Source organism: Nerophis lumbriciformis, linkage group LG08 (genome assembly GCF_033978685.3).
Source record: "Nerophis lumbriciformis linkage group LG08, RoL_Nlum_v2.1, whole genome shotgun sequence".
Taxonomy (NCBI): domain Eukaryota; kingdom Metazoa; phylum Chordata; class Actinopteri; order Syngnathiformes; family Syngnathidae; genus Nerophis; species Nerophis lumbriciformis.
Window position 1 is genome coordinate 52868520 of NC_084555.2, and position 27295 is coordinate 52895814.

Sequence of the window (27295 nt, forward strand, 5' to 3'; positions counted from 1 at the left end):
CAACTTTTTTCCTCACACTCAAACAATTTTATTTTTCCCATAAGTCAACTGTTTTCTCTCGAATAACTTTTTCTCATAAAGTACACAACTTTATTCTCTTGACAACTTTTTCTCATTTGATGTTTTTCTCATAACTTTTTCATCGTACTAAAACTTACAATTTACAACTGTTGTATATTCAAACGTTTCTCATCATAGTATAACTATTTTCTCATGATTTTTTCCCCCTGATTTATTCTCTGAAAAAACATTTTCCTGCCTATTCCACACTCATAGGAATGTTTTCCTCATTATAGTACAACTTTTTTCCTCACACTCAAACAATTTTATTTTCCCCCACAAGTCAACTGTTTTCTCTTGAAGAACTTTTTCTCATAAAGTATAATTTTTTTTCTACAATTTTATTTTCATGACAACTTTTTCTCATGTGTTTTTCTCATAACCTTTTTTTATCCGATTAAAACTTAAAAGTTAAACTTTTGTATATTCACCTTTTTTTCTTTTTAGTACAACTTTTTTTTTCATAATTTTTTTCTCCTCATTGTTAATTTTATTATTTTTTAAAGGTTTTCCTCATTTTCTTCCTCATAAGACTACAATTTTTCTTTTGACAATTTTCACCATATGATGGTTTTCTCATACATTTTCTCATATTAAAACTTCCAATTTACAACTTTTGTATATTCACATTTTTTGTCATATTTGCACAACTTTTTTTCTCATGATTTATTCTCATCAAAGTTAACTTTATTCACTTGAAATAGTTTTTCTCACAAAACTACAACTTTTCTCTTAACTTTTCCCCATACTAAGAGGTTTTTCTAATAATAGTAAAAACATTCTCATATTAAAATTTTAAATTTAGAAATGTTTTCTCATATGATTTTTTTCCTCATTATAGTACAACTTTTTTCCTCACACTCAAACAATTTTCTTTTCCCCATAAGTCAACTGTTTTCTCTTGAAGAACTTTTTCTTATAAAGTACACAACTTTATTCTCTTGACAACTTTTTCTCATTTGATGTTTTTCTCGTAACTTTTTAATCCTATTAAAACTGACAATTAAAACTTTTGTATATTCACCTTTTTTTCTCATATTAGTACAACATTCTTGTCATGATTTTTTTCTCATCATTAACTTTTTTTTTAAGTTTTCCTATTTTTTTCTTATAATACTTTTCTCTTGACAACTTTTTCTTCACATGATGGTTTTCTCATATTTGTTTTTCTCATATTAAAACTTCCAATTTACAACTTCTCTGTATTCACTTTTTCTCAGCTCAGTATAACTTTTTCCTCATGATTTATTTTCATCAGAGTTAACTTTATTCGTTTAAATAGTTTTCCTCATTTTTTCTCACCAAACTAGAACATTTCTTTTAACTTTTCTCCATACTAAGAGGTTTTTCTCAAATTAGTAAAAACATTTTCATATTAAAACTTTAAAATTTTGAAATGTTTTCTCATGATTTTTTCCTCACATTCAAACAATTTTCTTTTTCCCAAAAGTCAACTGTTTTCTCTCGAATAACTTTTTCTCATAAAGTACACAACTTTATTCTCTTGACAACTTTTTCTCATTTGATGTTTTTCTCATAACTTTTTCATCGTACTAAAACTTACAATTTACAACTGTTGTATATTCAAAATGTTTCTCATCATAGTATAACTATTTTCTCATGATTTTTTCCCCCTAATTTATTCTCCGAAAAAAACATTTTCCTGCCTATTCCACACTCATAGGAATGTTTTCCTCATTATAGTACAACTTTTTTCCTCACACTCAAACAATTTTATTTTCCCCCACAAGTTAACTGTTTTCTCTTGAAGAACTTTTTCTCATAAAGTATAATTTTTTTCTGATACTACAATTTTATTTTAATGACCACTTTTTCTCATGTGTTTTTCTCATAACCTTTTTTTATCCGATTAAAACTTAAAATTAAAACTTTTGTATATTCACCTTTTTTTCTTATATTAGTACAACTTTTTTCCTCATGATTTTTTTCTCATCATTGTTAATTTTATTATTTTGAAAAGGTTTTCCTCATTTTCTTCCTCATAAGACTACCATTTTTCTTTTGACAATTTTCACCATATGATGATTTTCTCATATATTTTCTCATATTAAAACTTCCAATTTACAACTTTTGTATATTCACATTTTTTGTCATATTTGTACAACTTTCTTCTCATGATTTATTCTCATCAAAGTTAACTTTATTCACTTGAAATAGTTTTTCTCACAAAACTACAACTTTTCTCTTAACTTTTCCCCATACTAAGAGGTTTTTCTAATAATAGTAAAAACATTCTCATATTAAAATTTTAAATTTAGAGATGTTTTCTCATATGATTTTTTTTCCCATTATAGTACATCTTTTTTCCTCACATTCAAACAATTTTCTTTTTTCCATAAGTCAACTGTTTTCTCTCGAAGAACTTTTTCTCATAAAGTACACAACTTTATTCTCTTGACAACTTTTTCTCATTTGATGTTTTTCTCATAACTTTTTCATCGTATTAAAACTTACAATTTACAACTGTTGTATATTCAAAATGTTTCTCATCATAGTATAACTATTTTCTCATGATTTTTTTCCCCCTGATTTATTGTCTGAAAAAAACATTTTTCTGCCTATTCCACACTCATAGGAATGTTTTCCTCATTATAGCACAACTTTTTTCCTCACACTCAAACAATTTTATTTTCCCCCACAAGTTAACTGTTTTCTCTTGAAGACATTTTTCTCATAAAGTATAATTTTTTTCTGATACTACAATTTTATTTTAATGACAACTTTTTCTCATGTGTTTTTCTCATAACCTTTTTTCATCCGATTAAAACTTAAAATTAAAACTTTTGTACATTCACCTTTTTTTCTTATATTAGTACAACTTTTTTCCTCATGATTTTTTTTCATCATTGTTAATTTTATTATTTTGAAAAGGTTTTCCTCTTTTTCTTCCTCATAAGACTACAATTTTTCTTTTGACAATTTTCACCATAGGATGGTTTTCTCATACATTTTCTCATATTAAAACTTCCAATTTACAACTTTTGTATATTCACATTTTTTGTCATATTTGTACAACTTTTTTTGTCATGATTTATTCTCATCAAAGTTAACTTTATTCACTTGAAATAGTTTTTTCTCACAAAACTACAACTTTTCTCTTAACTTTTCCCCATACTAAGAGGTTTTTCTAATAATAGTAAAAACATTCTCATATTAAAATTTTAAATTTAGAAATGTTTTCTCATATGATTTTTTTCCTCATTATAGTACAACTTTTTTCCTCACATTCAAACAATTTTCTTTTTTCCATAAGTCAACTGTTTTCTCTCGAAGAACTTTTTCTCATAAAGTACACAACTTTATTCTCTTGACAACTTTTTCTCATTTGATGTTTTTCTCATAACTTTTTCATCGTACTAAAACTTACAATTTACAACTGTTGTATATTCAAAATGTTTCTCATCATAGTATAACTATTTTCTCATGATTTTTCCCCCCTGATTTATTCTCTGAAAAAACATTTTCCTGCCTATTCCACACTCATAGGAATGTTTTCCTCATTATAGTACAACTTTTTTCCTCACACTCAAACAATTTTATTTTCCCCCACAAGTCAACTGTTTTCTCTTGAAGAACTTTTTCTCATAAAGTATAATTTTTTTCTGATAATACTACAATTTTATTTTCATGACAACTTTTTCTCATATGTTTTTCTCATAACCTTTTAAACGTTTGTATATTCACCTTTTGTTCTTATATTAGTACAACTTTTTTCCTCATGATTTTTTTCTCATCATTGTTAATTTTATTATTTTGAAAAGGTTTTCCTCATTTTCTTCCTCATAAGACTACAATTTTTCTTTTGACAATTTTCACCATATGATGGTTTTCTCATACATTTTCTCATATTAAAACTTCCAATTTACAACTTTTGTATATTCACATTTTTTGTCATATTTGCACAACTTTTTTTCTCATGATTTATTCTCATCAAAGTTAACTTTATTCACTTGAAATAGTTTTTCTCACAAAACTACAACTTTTCTCTTAACTTTTCCCCATACTAAGAGGTTTTTCTAATAATAGTAATAATAGTAATAATAATATAATATAATATAATATAATATAATATAATATAATATAATATAATATAATATAATAATAATAATATATAATAATAATAGTAGTAATAATAATAGTAATAATTAATAGTAATAATTTTCTAATAATAGTACATACAACATTCTCATATTAAAATTTAAAATTTATAAATGTTTTCTCATATGATTTTTTTCCTCCTTATAGTACAACTTTTTTTTTATTTTTCCCATAAGTCAACTGTTTTCTCTTGAAGAACTTTTTCTCATAAAGTACACAACTTTATTCTCTTGACAACTTTTTCTCATTTGATGTTTTTCTCATAACTTTTTCATCGTATTAAAACTTACAATTTACAACTGTTGTATATTCAAAAAATTTTCTCATCATGGTAAAACTTTTCCCCCCTTGATTTATTCTCTAAAAAAAACATTTTCCTGCTTATTCCACACAATAACAGTAACAAGTTTTTCTCATGTAAATAGGTTTTTTTGTCCTGATTCCTACTCATACTACTACAACTTTTTCTCATACTGAGACATTTTTCTCATAGTAGTAACAAAATATCATATTAAAATTTTAACTTTAGAAATGTTTTCTCCTATGGTTTTTTTCTCATCACGGACTTCTGACTTGTTCTCATATTCCAAGTTCTTCCTCATAATGTTTACTTTTAAAAGTCTCACTCTGCTCACTACATCTTTTATTAATACTTGCGATCAATACACACTTTTAAATGCTATTTGCCGACTCGGCACAAAAGCCTTTTTGTGGGGAAAGCCCTGCCTTCCTCTCTCCGGGATGCGGCTAATCCTGTCATCATGTGATGCAGGCGTTAATCAGGAACATCACGTTTGGTCGCCATTGTATCAAATATGATGTCACTCTATGACATCACCACCAATGACGTCATCGCTAAGCTCAAGGCCTTATGGGGTATTGTGTCCAGCTAGCGTAGCATCTTATTTCCACATTACTCTTGGCGTTCAGCCCTTTCAGAAGTTGGCTGCTAGCTCGGGTAAGACGACACATTTTTTGTGACTTAAAGGTTTCTGAAAGACTTAAAAATAAAAAAGTGTCGTACAGTATTTGGTAGTGACAATACCCATGTATTGTTTGAAACTTTTGAAACTTTTATTCGTAGATTGCGAAGGAAGAGAATACATTATATGACACGGTACAGTTTACACGGTCCAGTACATTCCGTACAATTGACCACTAAATGGTGACACCCGAATACATTTTTCAACTTGTTTAAGTCGGGGACCACGTTAATCAATTCATGGTCATGGTATGGCCATGGTCATGGTATTGGTGTCAAAGTCTCAAAACCTAAAACAGTTAAGTCAAAATTGTCCACCTAAATTGCTGTAACTTTTCCCGATAAATGGTCAAAATGAGAACATTTTAAAACAAATACCCCCGGGATGACTCACAGGGGACCTGGGAAGAAAAAGGCAAAAAACAGGCCAAAATGTGGAAAAATGCCGAAAATGGTCAAAATGAGAAAAATGGCAAAGATAAAAAAAAGGGTCAAAAATGTCCAAAAAAAAAAGTGTCGCACAGTATTTGGTAGTGACGATATCCATGTATTTGCTTGGTATCAAAGTCTCGATACCTAAAACAATTAAGTCAAAGAGGCGGTATCAGCCGTTACTTTTCCCGATAAATTGCCGATCTTTTTTGGCAGGGCTGTAATTTTGCGGGTTATTGTCACATTCGGCTCGAGCGTTGACGTTCTTTCCTCTTCCAGATCCAAGGCGTGACGAGCCATGGCGACCACGATCCTGCAGCCTCCCGTGCAGCTGATGGTGCTCTTCCGCTGGTACCTGTACGCCATCCACGGCTACTTCTGCAAGGTCGTGTTCACGGCGGCGTGGGAGTTCGCCGTGCACTCCGAGTGGAAGTTCCCGGGCTTGACGAGCGTGTGGACGCTCTTCATCTACGGCACGTGCATCCTGGCGATGGAGCGCATGTACCTGTACCTGCGCGGGCACTGCCACGTGTTGGTGCGCTGCCTCATCTACACGCTGTGGACGTACATGTGGGAGCTGAGCACGGGGCTGCTGCTGCGCCAGTTCCACGCCTGCCCCTGGGACTACTCCGCCTTCCGCTACAACTTCCTGGGCCTGATCACGGCCGAGTACGCGCTGCCGTGCTTCTGCGCCTCCTTCGTCGTGGAGCGCCTGCTCATCCGCAACACGCTGCGCCTGCGCTTCCATCAGGGCACCGACGACGGCTTCGGGCGGAGCTACATCAGCACCTTGATGTCCAGCAATAACAGCTTTCTCAAATGGGAGTGAAAACTCCTGCAAGGGGCGGGGACTACCTGGTGACATCGACGCAAGCCCCGCCCCCCTCACCTTTACTGCATGAAAACAAGGAAAACATGAACCCTCTTCATCATCATGACCTCTGACCCCTCGCGGGATTACTCTTCCAACCTGCAAACATGACTTGAAGAAAAGGGACAAAACAATCTTCCTTGCACATATTTACTCTTTTTTTTAGTCACCTCAAAGCCTGAAAGTGTTCTGTGTGTGTCCAAAATCAACTTTACAAAAACATTCTGCAGAAAATGCAAAGACAATAAAAAATAAAATCTACAAAAGCCAAAAGCAGTGAAGTTGCCACGTTGTGTAAATGGTAAATAAAAAGAGAATACAATGATTTGCAAATCCTTTTCAACTTATATTTAAATAGACTGCAAAGACAAGATATTTAATGTTCACACTGAGAAATTTCCTTTTTTTTAGTAGTACGGATGGCTGTGCTGGTGGGGTAGCACAGCTTCGGCCAGCAAGACCGCTACCACCTATCATTTGGTTTGCATGGCCGCACCCACAAGCCAGACTACCAGCACCCCCTCCAAGGCTGGCCCCCGAGCCATCACCCGCTCCAAGGCTGGCCTCCGAGCCAGCACCCGCTCCTAAACGGGTCCCCGAGCCAGCACCCGCTCCAAGGCTGGTCCCCGAGCCAGCATCCGCTCCAAGGCCGGTCCCCGAGCCAGCACCCGCTCCAAGGCTGGTCCCCGAGCCAGCACCCGCTCCAAGGCTGGTCCCTGAGCTAGCACCCGCTCCTAGGCTGGTCCCCAAGCCAGCACCCGCTCCTAGGCTGGTCCCTGAGCCAGCACCCGCCCCTAAGCTGGTCCCCGAGCCAGCACCCGTCCCTAGGCTGGTCCCCGAGCCAGCACCCTCTCCAAGGCTGGTGTCCGAGCCAGCACCCGCTCCAAGGCTGGTGTCCGAGCCAGCACCCGCTCCAAAGCTGGTCCTCGAAGCAGCACCCGCTCCAAGGCTGGTCCCCATACCAGTACTAGCACCTGGACTGGTTCCCATACCAGTACCAGCAACAAGACTGGTCCTCGAACTAGTACCAGCTGCAAGACTGGCCCCCGTACCAGCACCTGCACCCAGATTGGTTCCTGTGTCAGCAGCGCTGGCTTCAGCACCATGACCAGCGCCCGCTTCTGCTCCACGACCAGCCCATGCTTCAGCACCTTGGCCAGCTCCTCAGCCTGCTACCTTTTCTCTGACCCCGACGACGTCGTCCTCCTTGTCACTGGCTTCAATGACGTCGTTCTCCTCGTCTCTGGCTCCAACGACATCGTCATCTTCGTCTTCAGTATTGTCGCCTCCATGACTTCCGGCTGGCCAGGGCATGGACGCTTTCTGCGGCAACAGCAACGATGCCCAGGACATGGACATGTATCTCGTAGGCTGCTGTGGTTCTGGCGCCACTCGCGTCTGCCTTCCCTTGGTCGTCCGCCTTGCCGGCTGCTGCCGCCTGCCCGCCAGACTTGATTCAGGGACATTTGGGCCGGCGACCCACGACCAGTTGACCCCTCCAACCTCCCTTGACTTTTGATCTTTTTGTTTTTCTGGTTCGACTGATAGGACATCTGGAATCTGTCCATAAGGAGGGGGGTACTGGCATGGCCCGAATGCGCCCTCATCTGTGCGCTCTGCAGATTGCGCCTCCAAGAGCGCACCTGCTCGCGTAAATCCTGCTGCAGCTATTCCGGGCCAGAACGTAATCAGCTGTTCGAGTACCGTAAGCGATCATCAAGCTCTATGCAAACTTGCTCTCTCTCTTGTGTGTTTCTCTCCCGTCGTGTTTGGTTAGTCCCGTGTCTTCCTTGTCGTCCTTCCAGCAGTCTGCCTTTGTTCCACGTGATGAGCTGTGCGTCTCGTCTTCTCCTGTGATTCCCTGTTGTTCCCGTCTGGTTCTCTGACTGTCCCTTTTGGATTCTCGACCTCCCGCTTGGACACGGACCTTCTACGCCCCGCTTAGCCCTCGACTTCCTGCTTGCCTCACGGACATTCGAGCCTGCCTTTCCCCTCTGGGACTTCCGCCTCTCACTCAACACTCCCAGACTTGTCCCCGGTGGATTCGGGGACATTTGGGCCGGCGAGCCACCACCAGCTCACACCTCCACCCTCCCTTGACTTTTGATCTTTTTGTTTTTCTGGTTCGACTGATAGGACATCTGGAATCTGTCCATAAGGAGGGGGGTACTGGCATGGCCCGAATGCGCCCTCATCTGTGCGCTCTGCAGATTGCGCCTCCAAGAGCGCACATGCTCGCGTCAGTCCTGCTGCAGCTATTCCGGGCCAGAACGTAATCAGCTGTTCGAGTACCATAAGCGATCATCAAGCTCTATGCAACCTTGCTCTCTCTCTGTGTGTTTCTCTCCCGTCGTGTTTGATTGGTCCCGTGTCTTCCTTGTCGTCCTTCCAGCAGTCTGCCTTCGTTCCACATGACGAGCTGTGCGTCTCGTCTTCTCCTGTGATTCACTGTTGTTCCCCTCTGGTTCTCTGGCTGTCCCTTTTGGATTCTCGACCTCCCGCTTGGACACGGACCTTCTACGCCCCGCTTAGCTCTCGACTTCCTGCTTGCCTCACGGACATGCGAACCTGCCTTTCCCCTCTGGGACTTCCGCCTCACTCAACACTCCCAGACTTGTCCCCGGTGGATTCGGGGACATTTGGGCCGGCGACCCACCACCAGTTCACTCCTCCACCCTCCCTTGACCTTTGATCTTTTTGTTTTTCTGGTTCGACTGATAGGACATCTGGAATCTGTCCATAAGGAGGGGGGTACTAGCACGGCCCTCATCTGTGCGCTCTGCAGATTGCGCCTCCAAGAGCGCACATGCTCGCGTCAGTCCTGCTGCAGTTATTCCGGGCCAGAACGTAATCAGCTGTTCGAGTACCGATTTTCGACCTCCCGCTTGGACACGGACCTTCTACGCCCCGCTTAGCCCTCGACTTCCTGCTTGCCTCACGGACATGCGAACCTGCCTTTCCCCTCTGGGACTTCCGCCTCTCACTCAACACTCCCGGTAACATACAACAGCTAACTCACACACACACGCGCACTTTTGGATTTTGTCACACTACATTCTCTAGTTTATATATATATATATACAGTGTATATTGTGTATATATATAATAAAATCATAGAGCTTAACTATGTCCCCTTGTGGTCTGTGCCGTCTACTCCTCCTAAACACAACCAATATAGGTTGAAAAGGATTTGTGCCAACTTCACTGGTTTGGACACACCTTTTCATTCAATGTGTTTTCTTTATTTTCATGACTGTTTACATTGTAGTGTTCTGCAGAGGAGACCCAACGTCTGCGCATGCGCAGTAGTCAGGAGTTCCCAGGGTCAAACCATACAAAAGCATGTTTTTTTTGTTTTTTTAATATATATTTTTATTCGACTGGACATACATGTTACTTCATATTTACCACAACGTGATAACAGGTGGCCCAGTTGGTAGAGCAGCCGTGCCTGCAACTTGAGGGTTCCAGGTTCCATCCCCGCTTCAGCCATCCGAGTCACTTGGATAATGGTTTCACTATGTAAACTGCTTTGAGTCTCTAGAGGAAAGTGCTATATAAATATAATTCACTTAATAAATGATAAATGGGTTGTACTTGTATAGCGCTTTTCTACCTTCAAGGTACTCAAAGCGCTTTGACACTACTTCCACATTTACCCATTCACACACACATTCACACACTGATGGAGGGAGCTGCCATGCAAGGCGCTAACCAGCAGCCATCAGGAGCAAGGGTGAAGTGTCTTGCTCAGGACACAACGGACATGACGAGGTTGGTACTAGGTGGGGATTGAACCAGGGACCCTCGGGTCGCGCACGGCCATTCTCCCCGCCACGCCACTTCACTATGTTCTCTTGAAAAAGGTTTTAAATGTTTTTCCCCACAGCAGTACAACTTTTTATCATAAAAAAACATACAATTCAAAAACAATTGTTGATTTTTTTCTCATAATACTACAACTGTTCTCTTGATAACTTTTTTCTCATATTAAAACTTCCAATTTACAACTTTTGTATATTCACTTTTTTCTCATTTTCGTACAACCTTTTACTCATGTAGTTAACTTTATTCTTTTGAAAAGGTTTTCCTCATAATACTACAACTTTCTCTCATATGAAAAATATGAATTTCTCATATTAAAACATACGATTAAAACTTTTCTATATTGACTTTTTTCTCATATTAGTACAACTTTTTTCTCATGTCATCATCGTTAACTTAATTCTTTTGAAAAGTTTTCTTTTTTTTTTTCTCATAATACTTTTCTCTTGACAACTTTTTTCTCATATGATGGTTTTCTCATATTAAAACTTCTAATTTACAACTTTTCTATATTCACTATTTTCATCTTAGTACAACTTTTTTTTCTCATGATTTATTCTCATCAAAGTTGACTATTCACTTAAAATAGTTTTCCTCATTTTTTCTCACAAAACTACAGCTTTTCTCTTAACTTTTCCCCGTACTAAGACGTGTTTCTCATAATAGTAAAACAATTCTTATAATAAAACTTTACATTTAGAAATGTTTTCTCATAAATGTTCCTCATTATAGTACAACTTTTTTCCTCATATTCAAACTTGTTTGTAGTACAATTGTATTTTTCCCCACAAGTCAACTGTTTTGTCTTGAAACACTTTTTCTCATAAAGTATACATTTTGTCTCATACTACAATTTTATTCTCTTGACAACTTTTTCTAATATGTTTTTCCTCATAACGTTTTTATCCAATTAAAACTTACAATTAAATCTCTTGTATATTCATATTTTTTCTCATGTTAGTACAACTTTTTATCATGATTTTTTCCTCATCATTAACTTTTTTTTTTTAAGTTTTCCTAATTTTTTTCTCACAATACTACAACTTTTTCTTGTACGATGGTTTTTATCATATTAAAAATTCCAATTTACGTTTCTATATTCACATTGTTTATCATATTAGTTCAACTTTTTTCTCATGATTTATTCTCATCAAAATTAACTTTATTCACTTGAAATAGTTTTCCAATTTTTTCCTCACAATACTAGAACTTTTCTCTTAACTTTTCCCCATACTAAGACATGTTTTCTCATAATAATCAAACAATTCTCATATTAAAACTTTAAATCTAGAAATGTTTTCTCATATGATTTTTTCTCTCACACTCAAACAATGTTATTTTTCCCCACAGGTCAACTGTTTTCTCTTGAATAACTTTTTCTCATAAAGTATACATTTTTCCTCATTATACTCCAATTTTATTCTCTTGACAACTTTTTCTCATTTGATGTTTTTCTCGTAACTTTTTAATCCTATTAAAACTGACAATTAAAACTTTTGTATATTCACCTTTTTTCTCATATTAGTATAACTTTCTTCTCATGATTTTTTTCTCATCATTAACTTTTTTTTTTAAGTTTTCCTATTTTTTTCTTATAATACTTTTCTCTTGACAACTTTTTTTCATTTGATGTTTTTCCTCATAATTGTTGTTCTCATATTAAAACTTCCAATTTACAACTTTTCTATATTCACTTTTTTTCATCTTAGTACAACTTTTTTTCTCATGATTTATCCTCATCAAAGTTAACTTTATTCACTTGAAATCGTTTTCCTCATTTTTTCTCACAAAACTACAACTTTTCTCTTACCTTTCCACCATACTAAGAGGTTTTTCTAATAATAGTAAAAAATATTCTAATATTAAAATTTTAAATTTAGAAATGTTTTCTCATATGATTTTTTTCTCATTATAGTACAACTTTTTTCCACATATTCAAACTTTTGTGTAATACAATTTAATTTGTTCTCATAAGTCAACTGTTTTCTCTTGATTAACTTTTTCTCATAAAGTATACATTTTTTTTCTCATAATACTACATTTCTATTCTCTTGACAACTTGTTCTCATATGTTTTTCTCATAACTTTTCAATCCTATTACTACTTACAATTAAAACTTTTGTATATTCACCTTTTTTTCCCTCATAATAGTACACCTTTTTTCTCATCATTAACTTTTCTTTTTAAGTTTTCCAAATTTTTTTCTCTTGACAACTTTTCCGGATATGATTGTTTTCTCACAATTGTTTTTCTCATATTAAAACTTCCAAATTGACAACTTTTCTATGTTCACATTGTTTTTCATCTTAGTACAACTTTTTACTCATAATTTATTCTCATCAAAGTAAACTTTATTCGCGGAAAAAAAAAATCCTCTTTTTTTTTCCTCACAAAACTATTTTTTTATATTTAACTATTTTTCTCATAATAGTAAAAACAATTCTCATATTAAAACTTTAAATTTAGAAATGTTTTCTCATGTAATTTGTTCCTCATTATAGAACAACTTTTTTCCTCATATTCAAACTTTTGTGTAATACAATTAAATGTTTTCTCATAAGTCAACTGTTTTCTCTTGAAGAACTTTTTCTCATAAAGTATACATTTTTTTCTCATGATACTACAATTCTGTTCTCTTGACAACTTTTTCTCATATGTTGTTCTCATAACTTTTTTGTTTATCCTATTACTACTTACACTTAAAACTTTTGTATATTCACCTTTTTTCTCATTAACTTTTTTTTTATTTACGTTTCCCTAATTTTTTTCTCTTATTTTTCTCTTAACAACTTTTTCCTAATAGGATGGTTTTCTCATATCAAAACTACCAAATTGACAACTTTTCTATATTCACATTGTTTTTCATCTTAGTACAACTTTTTACTCATGATTTATTCTCATCAAAGTAAACTATTCACGAAAAAAACAAAAACTAATTTTTTTCTCACAAAACTACAACTTTTCTCTCAACTTTATACTAAGACATTTTTCTCATGATAGTAAAAACAATTCTCATATTAAAACTTTAAATTTAGAAATGTTTTCTCATATGATTTGTTCCTCATTATAGAACAACTTTTTTCCTCATATTCAAACTTTTGTGTAATACGATTAAATGTTTTCTCATAAGTCAACTGTTTTCTCTTGAAGAACTTTTTCTCATAAAGTATACATTTTTTTCTCATGATACTACAATTCTGTTCTCTTGACAACTTTTTCTCATATGTTGTTCTCATAACTTTTTTGTTTATCCTATTACTACTTACACTTAAAACTTTTGTATATTCACCTTTTTTCTCATTAACTTTTTTTTTATTTACGTTTCCCTAATTTTTTTCTCGTATTTTTCTCTTAACAACTTTTTCCTAATAGGATGGTTTTCTCATATCAAAACTACCAAATTGACAACTTTTCTATATTCACATTGTTTTTCATCTTAGTACAACTTTTTACTCATGATTTATTCTCATCCAAGTAAACTTTATTCACAAAAAAAAATAAAAAAATCCTCATTTTTTTCCTCACAAAACTACAACTTTTCTCTTAACTGTTCCCCATACTAAGACATTTTTCTCATAATAGTAAAAACAGTTCTCATATTAAAACTTTAAATTTAGAAATGCTTTCTCATATGATTTGTTCCTCATTATAGAAGAACTTTTTTCCTCATATTCAAACTTTTGTGTAATACAATTAAATGTTTTCTCATAAGTCAACTGTTTTCTCTTGAAGAACTTTTTCTCATAAAGTATACATTTTTTTCTCATGATACTACAATTCTATTCTCTTGACAACTTTTTCCTCATATGTTGTTCTCATAACTTTTTTTTTTTATCCTATTACTACTTACACTTAAAACTTTTGTATATTCACCTTTTTTCTCATTAACTTTTTTTTTATTTACGTTTCCCTAATTTTTTTCTCGTATTTTTCTCTTAACAACTTTTTCCTAATAGGATGGTTTTCTCATATCAAAACTACCAAATTGACAACTTTTCTATATTCACATTGTTTTTCATCTTAGTACAACTTTTTACTCATGATTTATTCTCATCAAAGTAAACTATTCACGAAAAAAACAAAAACTAATTTTTTTCTCACAAAACTACAACTTTTCTCTCAACTTTATACTAAGACATTTTTCTCATGATAGTAAAAACAATTCTCATATTAAAACTTTAAATTTAGAAATGTTTTCTCATATGATTTGTTCCTCATTATAGAACAACTTTTTTCCTCATATTCAAACTTTTGTGTAATACGATTAAATGTTTTCTCATAAGTCAACTGTTTTCTCTTGAAGAACTTTTTCTCATAAAGTATACATTTTTTTCTCATGATACTACAATTCTGTTCTCTTGACAACTTTTTCTCATATGTTGTTCTCATAACTTTTTTGTTTATCCTATTACTACTTACACTTAAAACTTTTGTATATTCACCTTTTTTCTCATTAACTTTTTTTTTATTTACGTTTCCCTAATTTTTTTCTCGTATTTTTCTCTTAACAACTTTTTCCTAATAGGATGGTTTTCTCATATCAAAACTACCAAATTGACAACTTTTCTATATTCACATTGTTTTTCATCTTAGTACAACTTTTTACTCATGATTTATTCTCATCCAAGTAAACTTTATTCACAAAAAAAAATAAAAAAATCCTCATTTTTTTCCTCACAAAACTACAACTTTTCTCTTAACTGTTCCCCATACTAAGACATTTTTCTCATAATAGTAAAAACAGTTCTCATATTAAAACTTTAAATTTAGAAATGCTTTCTCATATGATTTGTTCCTCATTATAGAAGAACTTTTTTCCTCATATTCAAACTTTTGTGTAATACAATTAAATGTTTTCTCATAAGTCAACTGTTTTCTCTTGAAGAACTTTTTCTCATAAAGTATACATTTTTTTCTCATGATACTACAATTCTATTCTCTTGACAACTTTTTCCTCATATGTTGTTCTCATAACTTTTTTTTATCCTATTACTATTTACACTTAAAACTTTTGTATATTCACCTTTTTTCTCATTAACCTTTTTTTTTTTTTACGTTTTCCTAATTTTTTTCTCTTATTTTTCTCTTAACAACTTTTTCCTAATAGGATGGTTTTCTCATATTAAAACTACCAAATTGACAACTTTTCTATATTCACGTTGTTTTTCATCTTAGTACAACTTTTTACTCATGATTTATTCTTATCCAAGTAAACTTTATTCACGAAAAAAAAAAATTAACTAATTTTTTTCTCACAAAACTACAACTTTTCTCTCAACTTTATACTAAGACATTTTTCTCATGATAGTAAAAATATGAAATCTTTTAAGTTTAGAAATGTTTTCTCATATGATTTTTTTTCCTCATTATAGTACAACTTTTTCCTCATATTAAAACATTTTTGTAATACAATTTTATTTCCCCCCCACAAGTCAACTGTTTTCTCTTGAATAACTTTTTCTCATAAAGTATACATTTTTTCCTCATTATACTCCAATTTTATTCTCTTGACAACTTTTTCTCATTTGATGTTTTTCTCGTAACTTTTTAATCCTATTAAAACTGACAATTAAAACTTTTGTATATTCACCTTTTTTTTCTCATATTAGTACAACTTTCTTCTCGTGATTTTTTTCTCATCATTAACTTTTTTTTTAATTTTCCTATTTTTTTCTTATAATACTTTTCTCTTGACAACTTTTTATCATATGATGGTTTTCTCATATTAAAACTTCCAATTTACAACTTTTCTATATTCACTTTTTTTCATCTTAGTACAACTTTTTTTCTCATGATTTATCCTCATCAAAGTTAACTTTATTCACTTGAAATTGTTTTCCTCATTTTTTCTCACAAAACTACAACTTTTCTCTTACCTTTCCCCCATACTAAGAGGTTTTTCTAATAATAGTAAAAAATATTCTCATATTAAAATTTTAAATTTAGAAATGTTTTCTCATATGATTTTTTTCTCATTATAGTACAACTTTTTTCCTCATATTCAAACTTTTGTGTAATACAACTTAATTTGTTCTCATAAGTCATCTGTTTTCTCTTGATTAACTTTTTCTCATAAAGTATACATTTTTTTTCTCATAATACTACATTTCTATTCTCTTGACAACTTTTTCTCATATGTTTTTCTCATAACTTTTCAATCCTATTACTACTTACAATTAAAACTTTTGTATATTCACCTTTTTTTTCCTCATAATAGTACACCTTTTTTTCTCATCATTAACTTTCTTTTTAAGTTTTCCAATTTTTTTTCTCTTGACAACGATATGATTGTTTTCTCACAATTGTTTTTCTCATATTAAAACTTCCAAATTGACAACTTTTCTATATTCACATTGTTTTTCATCTTAGTACAACTTTTTACTCATAATTTATTCTCATCCAAGTAAACTTTATTCGCGGAAAAAAAAAAAATCCTAATTTTTTTCCTCACAAAACTACAACTTTTCTCTTAACTATTCCCCATACTAAGACATTTTTCTCATAATAGTAAAAACAATTCTCATATTAAAACTTTACATTTAGAAATGCTTTCTCATATGATTTGTTCCTCATTATAGAACAACTTTTTTCCTCATATTCAAACTTTTGTGTAATACAATTAAATGTTTTCTCATAAGTCAACTGTTTTCTCTTGAAGAACTTTTTCTCATAAAGTATACATTTTTTCTCATGATACTACAATTCTATTCTCTTGACAACTTTTTCTCATGTTTTTCTCATAACTTTTCAATCCTATTACTACTTACAATTAAAACTTTTGTATATTTACCTTATTTTTCTCTTAACAACTTTTTCCTATTAGGATGGTTTTCTCATATTAAAACTACCAAATTGACAACTTTTCTATATTCACATTGTTTTTCATCTTAGTACAACTTTTTACTCATGATTTATTCTCATCCAAGTAAACTTTATTCGCGAAAAAAAAAAATCCTCATTTTTTTCCTCACAAAACTACAACTTTTCTCTTAACTATTCCCCATACTAGGACATTTTTCTCATAATAGTAAAAACAGTTCTCATATTAAAACTTTAAATTTAGAAATGTTTTCTCATATAATTTGTTCCTCATTATAGAACAACTTTTTTCCTCATATTCAAACTTTTGTGTAATACAATTAAATGTTTTCTCATAAGTCAACTGTTTTCTCTTGAAGAACTTTTTCTCATAAAGTATACATTTTTTTCTCATGATACTACAATTCTGTTCTCTTGACAACTTTTTCTCATATGTTGTTCTCATAACTTTTTGTTTATCCTATTACTACTTACACTTAAAACTTTTGTATATTCACCTTTTTTCTCATTAACTTTTTTTTTTTTTATGTTTTCCTAATTTTTTTCTCTTATTTTTCTCTTAACAACTTTTTCCTAATAGGATGGTTTTCTCATATTAAAACTACCAAATTGACAACTTTTCTATATTCACATTGTTTTTCATCTTAGTACAACTTTTTACTCATGATTTATTCTCATCCAAGTAAACTTTATTCACGAAAAAAAAAAAAAAACTAATTTTTTTCTCATTATAGTACATATTTTTTCCTCATATTCAAACTTTTGTGTAATACAATTTAATTTGTTCTCATAAGTCAACTGTTTTCTCTTGATTAACTTTTTCTCATAAAGTATACATTTTTTTTCTCATAATACTACATTTCTATTCTCTTGACAACTTGTTCTCATATGTTTTTCTCATAACTTTTCAATCCTATTACTACTTACAATTAAAACTTTTGTATATTCACCTTTTTTTCCCTCATAATAGTACACCTTTTTTCTCATCATTAACTTTTCTTTTTAAGTTTTCCAAATTTTTTTCTCTTGACAACTTTTCCGGATATGATTGTTTTCTCACAATTGTTTTTCTCATATTAAAACTTCCAAATTGACAACTTTTCTATATTCACATTGTTTTTCATCTTAGTACAACTTTTTACTCATGATTTATTCTCATCCAAGTAAACTTTATCCTCGAAAAAAAAAAAATCCTCATTTTTTTCCTCACAAAACTACAACTTTTCTCTTAACTTTTCCCCATACTAGGACATTTTTCTCATAATAGTAAAAACAGTTCTCATATTAAAACTTTAAATTTAGAAATGTTTTCTCATATGATTTGTTCCTCATTATAGAACAACTTTTTTCCTCATATTCAAACTTTTGTGTAATACAATTAAATGTTTTCTCATAAGTCAACTGTTTTCTCTTGAAGAACTTTTTCTCATAAAGTATACATTTTTTTCTCATAATACTACAATTCTATTCTCTTGACAACTTTTTTCTCATATGTTGTTCTCATAACTTTTTTTTTATCCTATTACTACTTACACTTAAAACTTTTGTATATTCACCTTTTTTCTCATTAACTTTTTTTTTTTTTACGTTTTCCTAATTTTTTTTTCTCTTATTTTTCTCTTAACAACTTTTTCCTAATAGGATGGTTTTCTCATATTAAAACTACCAAATTGACAACTTTTCTATTTTCACATTGTTTTTCATCTTAGTACAACTTTTTACTCATGATTTATTCTCATCCAAGTAAACTTTATTCACGAAAAAAAAAAAAAACTAATTTTTTTCTTATTATAGTACAACTTTTTTCCTCATATTCAAACTTTTGTGTAATACAATTTAATTTGTTCTCATAAGTCAACTGTTTTCTCTTGATTAACTTTTTCTCATAAAGTATACATTTTTTTTCTCATAATACTACATTTCTATTCTCTTGACAACTTGTTCTCATATGTTTTTCTCATAACTTTTCAATCCTATTACTACTTACAATTAAAACTTTTGTATATTCACCTTTTTTTCCCTCATAATAGTACACCTTTTTTCTCATCATTAACTTTTCTTTTTAAGTTTTCCAAATTTTTTTCTCTTGACAACTTTTCCGGATATGATTGTTTTCTCACAATTGTTTTTCTCATATTAAAACTTCCAAATTGACAACTTTTCTATATTCACATTGTTTTTCATCTTAGTACAACTTTTTACTCATGATTTATTCTCATCCAAGTAAACTTTATTCGCGGAAAAAAAAAAAATCCTAATTTTTTTCCTCACAAAACTACAACTTTTCTCTTAACTATTCCCCATACTAAGACATTTTTCTCATAATAGTAAAAACAATTCTCATATTAAAACTTTAAATTTAGAAATGCTTTCTCATATGATTTGTTCCTCATTATAGAACAACTTTTTTCCTCATATTCAAACTTTTGTGTAATACAATTAAATGTTTTCTCATAAGTCAACTGTTTTCTCTTGAAGAACTTTTTCTCATAAAGTATACATTTTTTCTCATGATACTACAATTCTATTCTCTTGACAACTTTTTCTCATGTTTTTCTCATAACTTTTCAATCCTATTACTACTTACAATTAAAACTTTTGTATATTTACCTTATTTTTCTCTTAACAACTTTTTCCTATTAGGATGGTTTTCTCATATTAAAACTACCAAATTGACAACTTTTCTATATTCACATTGTTTTTCATCTTAGTACAACTTTTTACTCATGATTTATTCTCATCCAAGTAAACTTTATTCGCGAAAAAAAAAAATCCTCATTTTTTTCCTCACAAAACTACAACTTTTCTCTTAACTATTCCCCATACTAGGACATTTTTCTCATAATAGTAAAAACAGTTCTCATATTAAAACTTTAAATTTAGAAATGTTTTCTCATATAATTTGTTCCTCATTATAGAACAACTTTTTTCCTCATATTCAAACTTTTGTGTAATACGATTAAATGTTTTCTCATAAGTCAACTGTTTTCTCTTGAAGAACTTTTTCTCATAAAGTATACATTTTTTTCTCATGATACTACAATTCTGTTCTCTTGACAACTTTTTCTCATATGTTGTTCTCATAACTTTTTGTTTATCCTATTACTACTTACACTTAAAACTTTTGTATATTCACCTTTTTTCTCATTAACTTTTTTTTTTTTTATGTTTTCCTAATTTTTTTCTCTTATTTTTCTCTTAACAACTTTTTCCTAATAGGATGGTTTTCTCATATTAAAACTACCAAATTGACAACTTTTCTATATTCACATTGTTTTTCATCTTAGTACAACTTTTTACTCATGATTTATTCTCATCCAAGTAAACTTTATTCACGAAAAAAAAAAAAAAACTAATTTTTTTCTCATTATAGTACATATTTTTTCCTCATATTCAAACTTTTGTGTAATACAATTTAATTTGTTCTCATAAGTCAACTGTTTTCTCTTGATTAACTTTTTCTCATAAAGTATACATTTTTTTTCTCATAATACTACATTTCTATTCTCTTGACAACTTGTTCTCATATGTTTTTCTCATAACTTTTCAATCCTATTACTACTTACAATTAAAACTTTTGTATATTCACCTTTTTTTCCCTCATAATAGTACACCTTTTTTCTCATCATTAACTTTTCTTTTTAAGTTTTCCAAATTTTTTTCTCTTGACAACTTTTCCGGATATGATTGTTTTCTCACAATTGTTTTTCTCATATTAAAACTTCCAAATTGACAACTTTTCTATATTCACATTGTTTTTCATCTTAGTACAACTTTTTACTCATGATTTATTCTCATCCAAGTAAACTTTATCCTCGAAAAAAAAAAAATCCTCATTTTTTTCCTCACAAAACTACAACTTTTCTCTTAACTTTTCCCCATACTAGGACATTTTTCTCATAATAGTAAAAACAGTTCTCATATTAAAACTTTAAATTTAGAAATGTTTTCTCATATGATTTGTTCCTCATTATAGAACAACTTTTTTCCTCATATTCAAACTTTTGTGTAATACAATTAAATGTTTTCTCATAAGTCAACTGTTTTCTCTTGAAGAACTTTTTCTCATAAAGTATACATTTTTTTCTCATAATACTACAATTCTATTCTCTTGACAACTTTTTTCTCATATGTTGTTCTCATAACTTTTTTTTTATCCTATTACTACTTACACTTAAAACTTTTGTATATTCACCTTTTTTCTCATTAACTTTTTTTTTTTTTTACGTTTTCCTAATTTTTTTTTCTCTTATTTTTCTCTTAACAACTTTTTCCTAATAGGATGGTTTTCTCATATTAAAACTACCAAATTGACAACTTTTCTATTTTCACATTGTTTTTCATCTTAGTACAACTTTTTACTCATGATTTATTCTCATCCAAGTAAACTTTATTCACGGAAAAAAAAAAAAACTAATTTTTTTCTTATTATAGTACAACTTTTTTCCTCATATTCAAACTTTTGTGTAATACAATTTAATTTGTTCTCATAAGTCAACTGTTTTCTCTTGATTAACTTTTTCTCATAAAGTATACATTTTTTTTCTCAGAATACTACATTTCTATTCTCTTGACAACTTTTTCTCATGTTTTTCTCATAAATTTTCAATCCTATTACTACTTACAATTAAAACTTTTGTATATTTACCTTTTTTTTCCTCAAAATAGTACACCTTTTTTCTCATCATTAACTTTTTTTTTTAAAGTTTTCCAAATTTTTTTCTCTTGACAACTTTTCCGGATGATTGTTTTCTCACAATTGTTTTTCTCATATTAAAACTTCCAAATTGACAACTTTTCTATGTTCACATTGTTTTTCATCTTAGTACAACTTTTTACTCATAATTTATTCTCATCAAAGTAAACTTTATTCGCGGAAAAAAAAAAATCCTAATTTGTTTCCTCACAAAACTATTTTTTTATATTGAACTATTTTTCTCATAATAGTAAAAACAATTCTCATATTAAAACTTTAAATTTAGAAATGTTTTCTCATATGATTTGTTCCTCATTATAGAACAACTTTTTTCCTCATATTCAAACTTTTGTGTAATACAATTAAATGTTTTCTCATAAGTCAACTGTTTTCTCTTGACAACTTTTTCTCATATGTTGTTCTTATAACTTTTTTTAAATCCTATTACTACTTACACTTAAAACTTTTGTATATTCACCTTTTTTCTCATTAACTTTTTTTTTTACGTTTTCCTATTTTTTTTCTCTTATTTTTCTCTTAACAACTTTTTCCTAATAGGATGGTTTTCTCATATTAAAACTACCAAATTGACAACTTTCCTATATTCACATTGTTTTTCATCTTAGTACAACTTTTTACTCATGATTTATTCTTATCCAAGTAAACTTTATTCACGAAAAAAAAAAATTAACTAATTTTTTTCTCACAAAACTACAACTTTTCTCTCAACTTTATACTAAGACATTTTTCTCATGATAGTAAAAATATGAAATCTTTTAAGTTTAGAAATGTTTTCTCATATGATTTTTTTTCCTCATTATAGTACAACTTTTTCCTCATATTCAAACATTTTTGTAATACAATTTTATTTCCCCCCCACAAGTCAACTGTTTTCTCTTGAATAACTTTTTCTCATAAAGTATACATTTTTTCCTCATTATACTCCAATTTTATTCTCTTGACAACTTTTTCTCATTTGATGTTTTTCTCGTAACTTTTTAATCCTATTAAAACTGACAATTAAAACTTTTGTATATTCACCTTTTTTTTCTCATATTAGTACAACTTTCTTCTCATGATTTTTTTCTCATCATTAACTTTTTTTTTTAATTTTCCTATTTTTTTCTTATAATACTTTTCTCTTGACAACCTTTTCTCATATGATGGTTTTCTCATATTAAAACTTCCAATTTACAACTTTTCTATATTCACTTTTTTCATCTTAGTACAACTTTTTTTCTCATGATTTATCCTCATCAAAGTTAACTTTATTCACTTGAAATCGTTTTCCTCATTTTTTCTCACAAAACTACAACTTTTCTCTTACCTTTCCCCCATACTAAAAGGTTTTTCTAATAATAGTAAAAAATATTCTCATATTAAAATTTTAAATTTAGAAATGTTTTCTCATGATTTTTTCCTCATAGTACAACTTTTTTCCTCATATTCAAACTTTTGTGTAATACAATTTAATTTGTTCTCATAAGTCAACTGTTTTCTCTTGATTAACTTTTTCTCATAAAGTATACATTTTTTTTCTCATAATGCTACATTTCTATTCTCTTGACAACTTTTTCTCATGTTTTTCTCATAACTTTTCAATCCTATTACTACTTACAATTAAAACGTTTGTATATTTACCTTTTTTTTCCTCAAAATAGTACACCTTTTTTCTCATCATTAACTTTTTTTTTTAAAGTTTTCCAAAATTTTTTCTCTTGACAACTTTTCCGGATATGATTGTTTTCTCACAATTGTTTTTCTCATATTAAAACTTCCAAATTGACAACTTTTCTATGTTCACATTGTTTTTCATCTTAGTACAACTTTTTACTCATAATTTATTCTCATCAAAGTAAACTTTATTCGCGGAAAAAAAAAAATCCTCATTTTTTTCCTCACAAAACTATTTTTTTATATTTAACTATTTTTCTCATAATAGTAAAAACAATTCTCATATTAAAACTTTAAATTTAGAAATGTTTTCTCATATGATTTGTTCCTCATTATAGAACAACTTTTTTCCTCATATTCAAACTTTTGTGTAATACGATTAAATGTTTTCTCATAAGTCAACTGTTTTCTCTTGAAGAACTTTTTCTCATAAAGTATACATTTTTTCTCATGATACTACAATTCTATTCTCTTGACAACTTTTTCTCATGTTTTTCTCATAACTTTTCAATCCTATTACTACTTACAATTAAAACTTTTGTATATTTACCTTATTTTTCTCTTAACAACTTTTTCCTATTAGGATGGTTTTCTCATATTAAAACTACCAAATTGACAACTTTTCTATATTCACATTGTTTTTCATCTTAGTACAACTTTTTACTCATGATTTATTCTCATCCAAGTAAACTTTATTCGCGAAAAAAAAAAATCCTCATTTTTTTCCTCACAAAACTACAACTTTTCTCTTAACTATTCCCCATACTAGGACATTTTTCTCATAATAGTAAAAACAGTTCTCATATTAAAACTTTAAATTTAGAAATGTTTTCTCATATAATTTGTTCCTCATTATAGAACAACTTTTTTCCTCATATTCAAACTTTTGTGTAATACGATTAAATGTTTTCTCATAAGTCAACTGTTTTCTCTTGAAGAACTTTTTCTCATAAAGTATACATTTTTTTCTCATGATACTACAATTCTGTTCTCTTGACAACTTTTTCTCATATGTTGTTCTCATAACTTTTTGTTTATCCTATTACTACTTACACTTAAAACTTTTGTATATTCACCTTTTTTCTCATTAACTTTTTTTTTTTTTATGTTTTCCTAATTTTTTTCTCTTATTTTTCTCTTAACAACTTTTTCCTAATAGGATGGTTTTCTCATATTAAAACTACCAAATTGACAACTTTTCTATATTCACATTGTTTTTCATCTTAGTACAACTTTTTACTCATGATTTATTCTCATCCAAGTAAACTTTATTCACGAAAAAAAAAAAAAAACTAATTTTTTTCTCATTATAGTACATATTTTTTCCTCATATTCAAACTTTTGTGTAATACAATTTAATTTGTTCTCATAAGTCAACTGTTTTCTCTTGATTAACTTTTTCTCATAAAGTATACATTTTTTTTCTCATAATACTACATTTCTATTCTCTTGACAACTTGTTCTCATATGTTTTTCTCATAACTTTTCAATCCTATTACTACTTACAATTAAAACTTTTGTATATTCACCTTTTTTTCCCTCATAATAGTACACCTTTTTTCTCATCATTAACTTTTCTTTTTAAGTTTTCCAAATTTTTTTCTCTTGACAACTTTTCCGGATATGATTGTTTTCTCACAATTGTTTTTCTCATATTAAAACTTCCAAATTGACAACTTTTCTATATTCACATTGTTTTTCATCTTAGTACAACTTTTTACTCATGATTTATTCTCATCCAAGTAAACTTTATCCTCGAAAAAAAAAAAATCCTCATTTTTTTCCTCACAAACTACAACTTTTCTCTTAACTTTTCCCCATACTAGGACATTTTTCTCATAATAGTAAAAACAGTTCTCATATTAAAACTTTAAATTTAGAAATGTTTTCTCATATGATTTGTTCCTCATTATAGAACAACTTTTTTCCTCATATTCAAACTTTTGTGTAATACAATTAAATGTTTTCTCATAAGTCAACTGTTTTCTCTTGAAGAACTTTTTCTCATAAAGTATACATTTTTTTCTCATAATACTACAATTCTATTCTCTTGACAACTTTTTTCTCATATGTTGTTCTCATAACTTTTTTTTTATCCTATTACTACTTACACTTAAAACTTTTGTATATTCACCTTTTTTCTCATTAACTTTTTTTTTTTTTTACGTTTTCCTAATTTTTTTTTCTCTTATTTTTCTCTTAACAACTTTTTCCTAATAGGATGGTTTTCTCATATTAAAACTACCAAATTGACAACTTTTCTATTTTCACATTGTTTTTCATCTTAGTACAACTTTTTACTCATGATTTATTCTCATCCAAGTAAACTTTATTCACGGAAAAAAAAAAAAACTAATTTTTTTCTTATTATAGTACAACTTTTTTCCTCATATTCAAACTTTTGTGTAATACAATTTAATTTGTTCTCATAAGTCAACTGTTTTCTCTTGATTAACTTTTTCTCATAAAGTATACATTTTTTTTCTCAGAATACTACATTTCTATTCTCTTGACAACTTTTTCTCATGTTTTTCTCATAAATTTTCAATCCTATTACTACTTACAATTAAAACTTTTGTATATTTACCTTTTTTTTCCTCAAAATAGTACACCTTTTTTCTCATCATTAACTTTTTTTTTTAAAGTTTTCCAAATTTTTTTCTCTTGACAACTTTTCCGGATGATTGTTTTCTCACAATTGTTTTTCTCATATTAAAACTTCCAAATTGACAACTTTTCTATGTTCACATTGTTTTTCATCTTAGTACAACTTTTTACTCATAATTTATTCTCATCAAAGTAAACTTTATTCGCGGAAAAAAAAAAATCCTAATTTGTTTCCTCACAAAACTATTTTTTTATATTGAACTATTTTTCTCATAATAGTAAAAACAATTCTCATATTAAAACTTTAAATTTAGAAATGTTTTCTCATATGATTTGTTCCTCATTATAGAACAACTTTTTTCCTCATATTCAAACTTTTGTGTAATACAATTAAATGTTTTCTCATAAGTCAACTGTTTTCTCTTGACAACTTTTTCTCATATGTTGTTCTTATAACTTTTTTTAAATCCTATTACTACTTACACTTAAAACTTTTGTATATTCACCTTTTTTCTCATTAACTTTTTTTTTTACGTTTTCCTATTTTTTTTCTCTTATTTTTCTCTTAACAACTTTTTCCTAATAGGATGGTTTTCTCATATTAAAACTACCAAATTGACAACTTTCCTATATTCACATTGTTTTTCATCTTAGTACAACTTTTTACTCATGATTTATTCTTATCCAAGTAAACTTTATTCACGAAAAAAAAAAATTAACTAATTTTTTTCTCACAAAACTACAACTTTTCTCTCAACTTTATACTAAGACATTTTTCTCATGATAGTAAAAATATGAAATCTTTTAAGTTTAGAAATGTTTTCTCATATGATTTTTTTTCCTCATTATAGTACAACTTTTTCCTCATATTCAAACATTTTTGTAATACAATTTTATTTCCCCCCCACAAGTCAACTGTTTTCTCTTGAATAACTTTTTCTCATAAAGTATACATTTTTTCCTCATTATACTCCAATTTTATTCTCTTGACAACTTTTTCTCATTTGATGTTTTTCTCGTAACTTTTTAATCCTATTAAAACTGACAATTAAAACTTTTGTATATTCACCTTTTTTTTCTCATATTAGTACAACTTTCTTCTCATGATTTTTTTCTCATCATTAACTTTTTTTTTTAATTTTCCTATTTTTTTCTTATAATACTTTTCTCTTGACAACCTTTTCTCATATGATGGTTTTCTCATATTAAA

General features: G+C 30.0%; 1 protein-coding gene across 1 annotated transcript; it reads left to right on the forward strand.

The window, feature by feature from the left end:
- Positions 1-5891: 5891 nt before the first annotated feature.
- On the forward strand, positions 5892-6779 carry LOC133611346 (transmembrane protein 229b-like). Its single transcript, XM_061968054.1, has one exon. The coding sequence runs from the start codon at positions 5892-5894 to the stop codon at positions 6420-6422; it is 531 nt and encodes a 176-aa protein (XP_061824038.1). The 3' UTR covers positions 6423-6779.
- The last annotated feature ends 20516 nt before the right edge of the window (positions 6780-27295 follow it).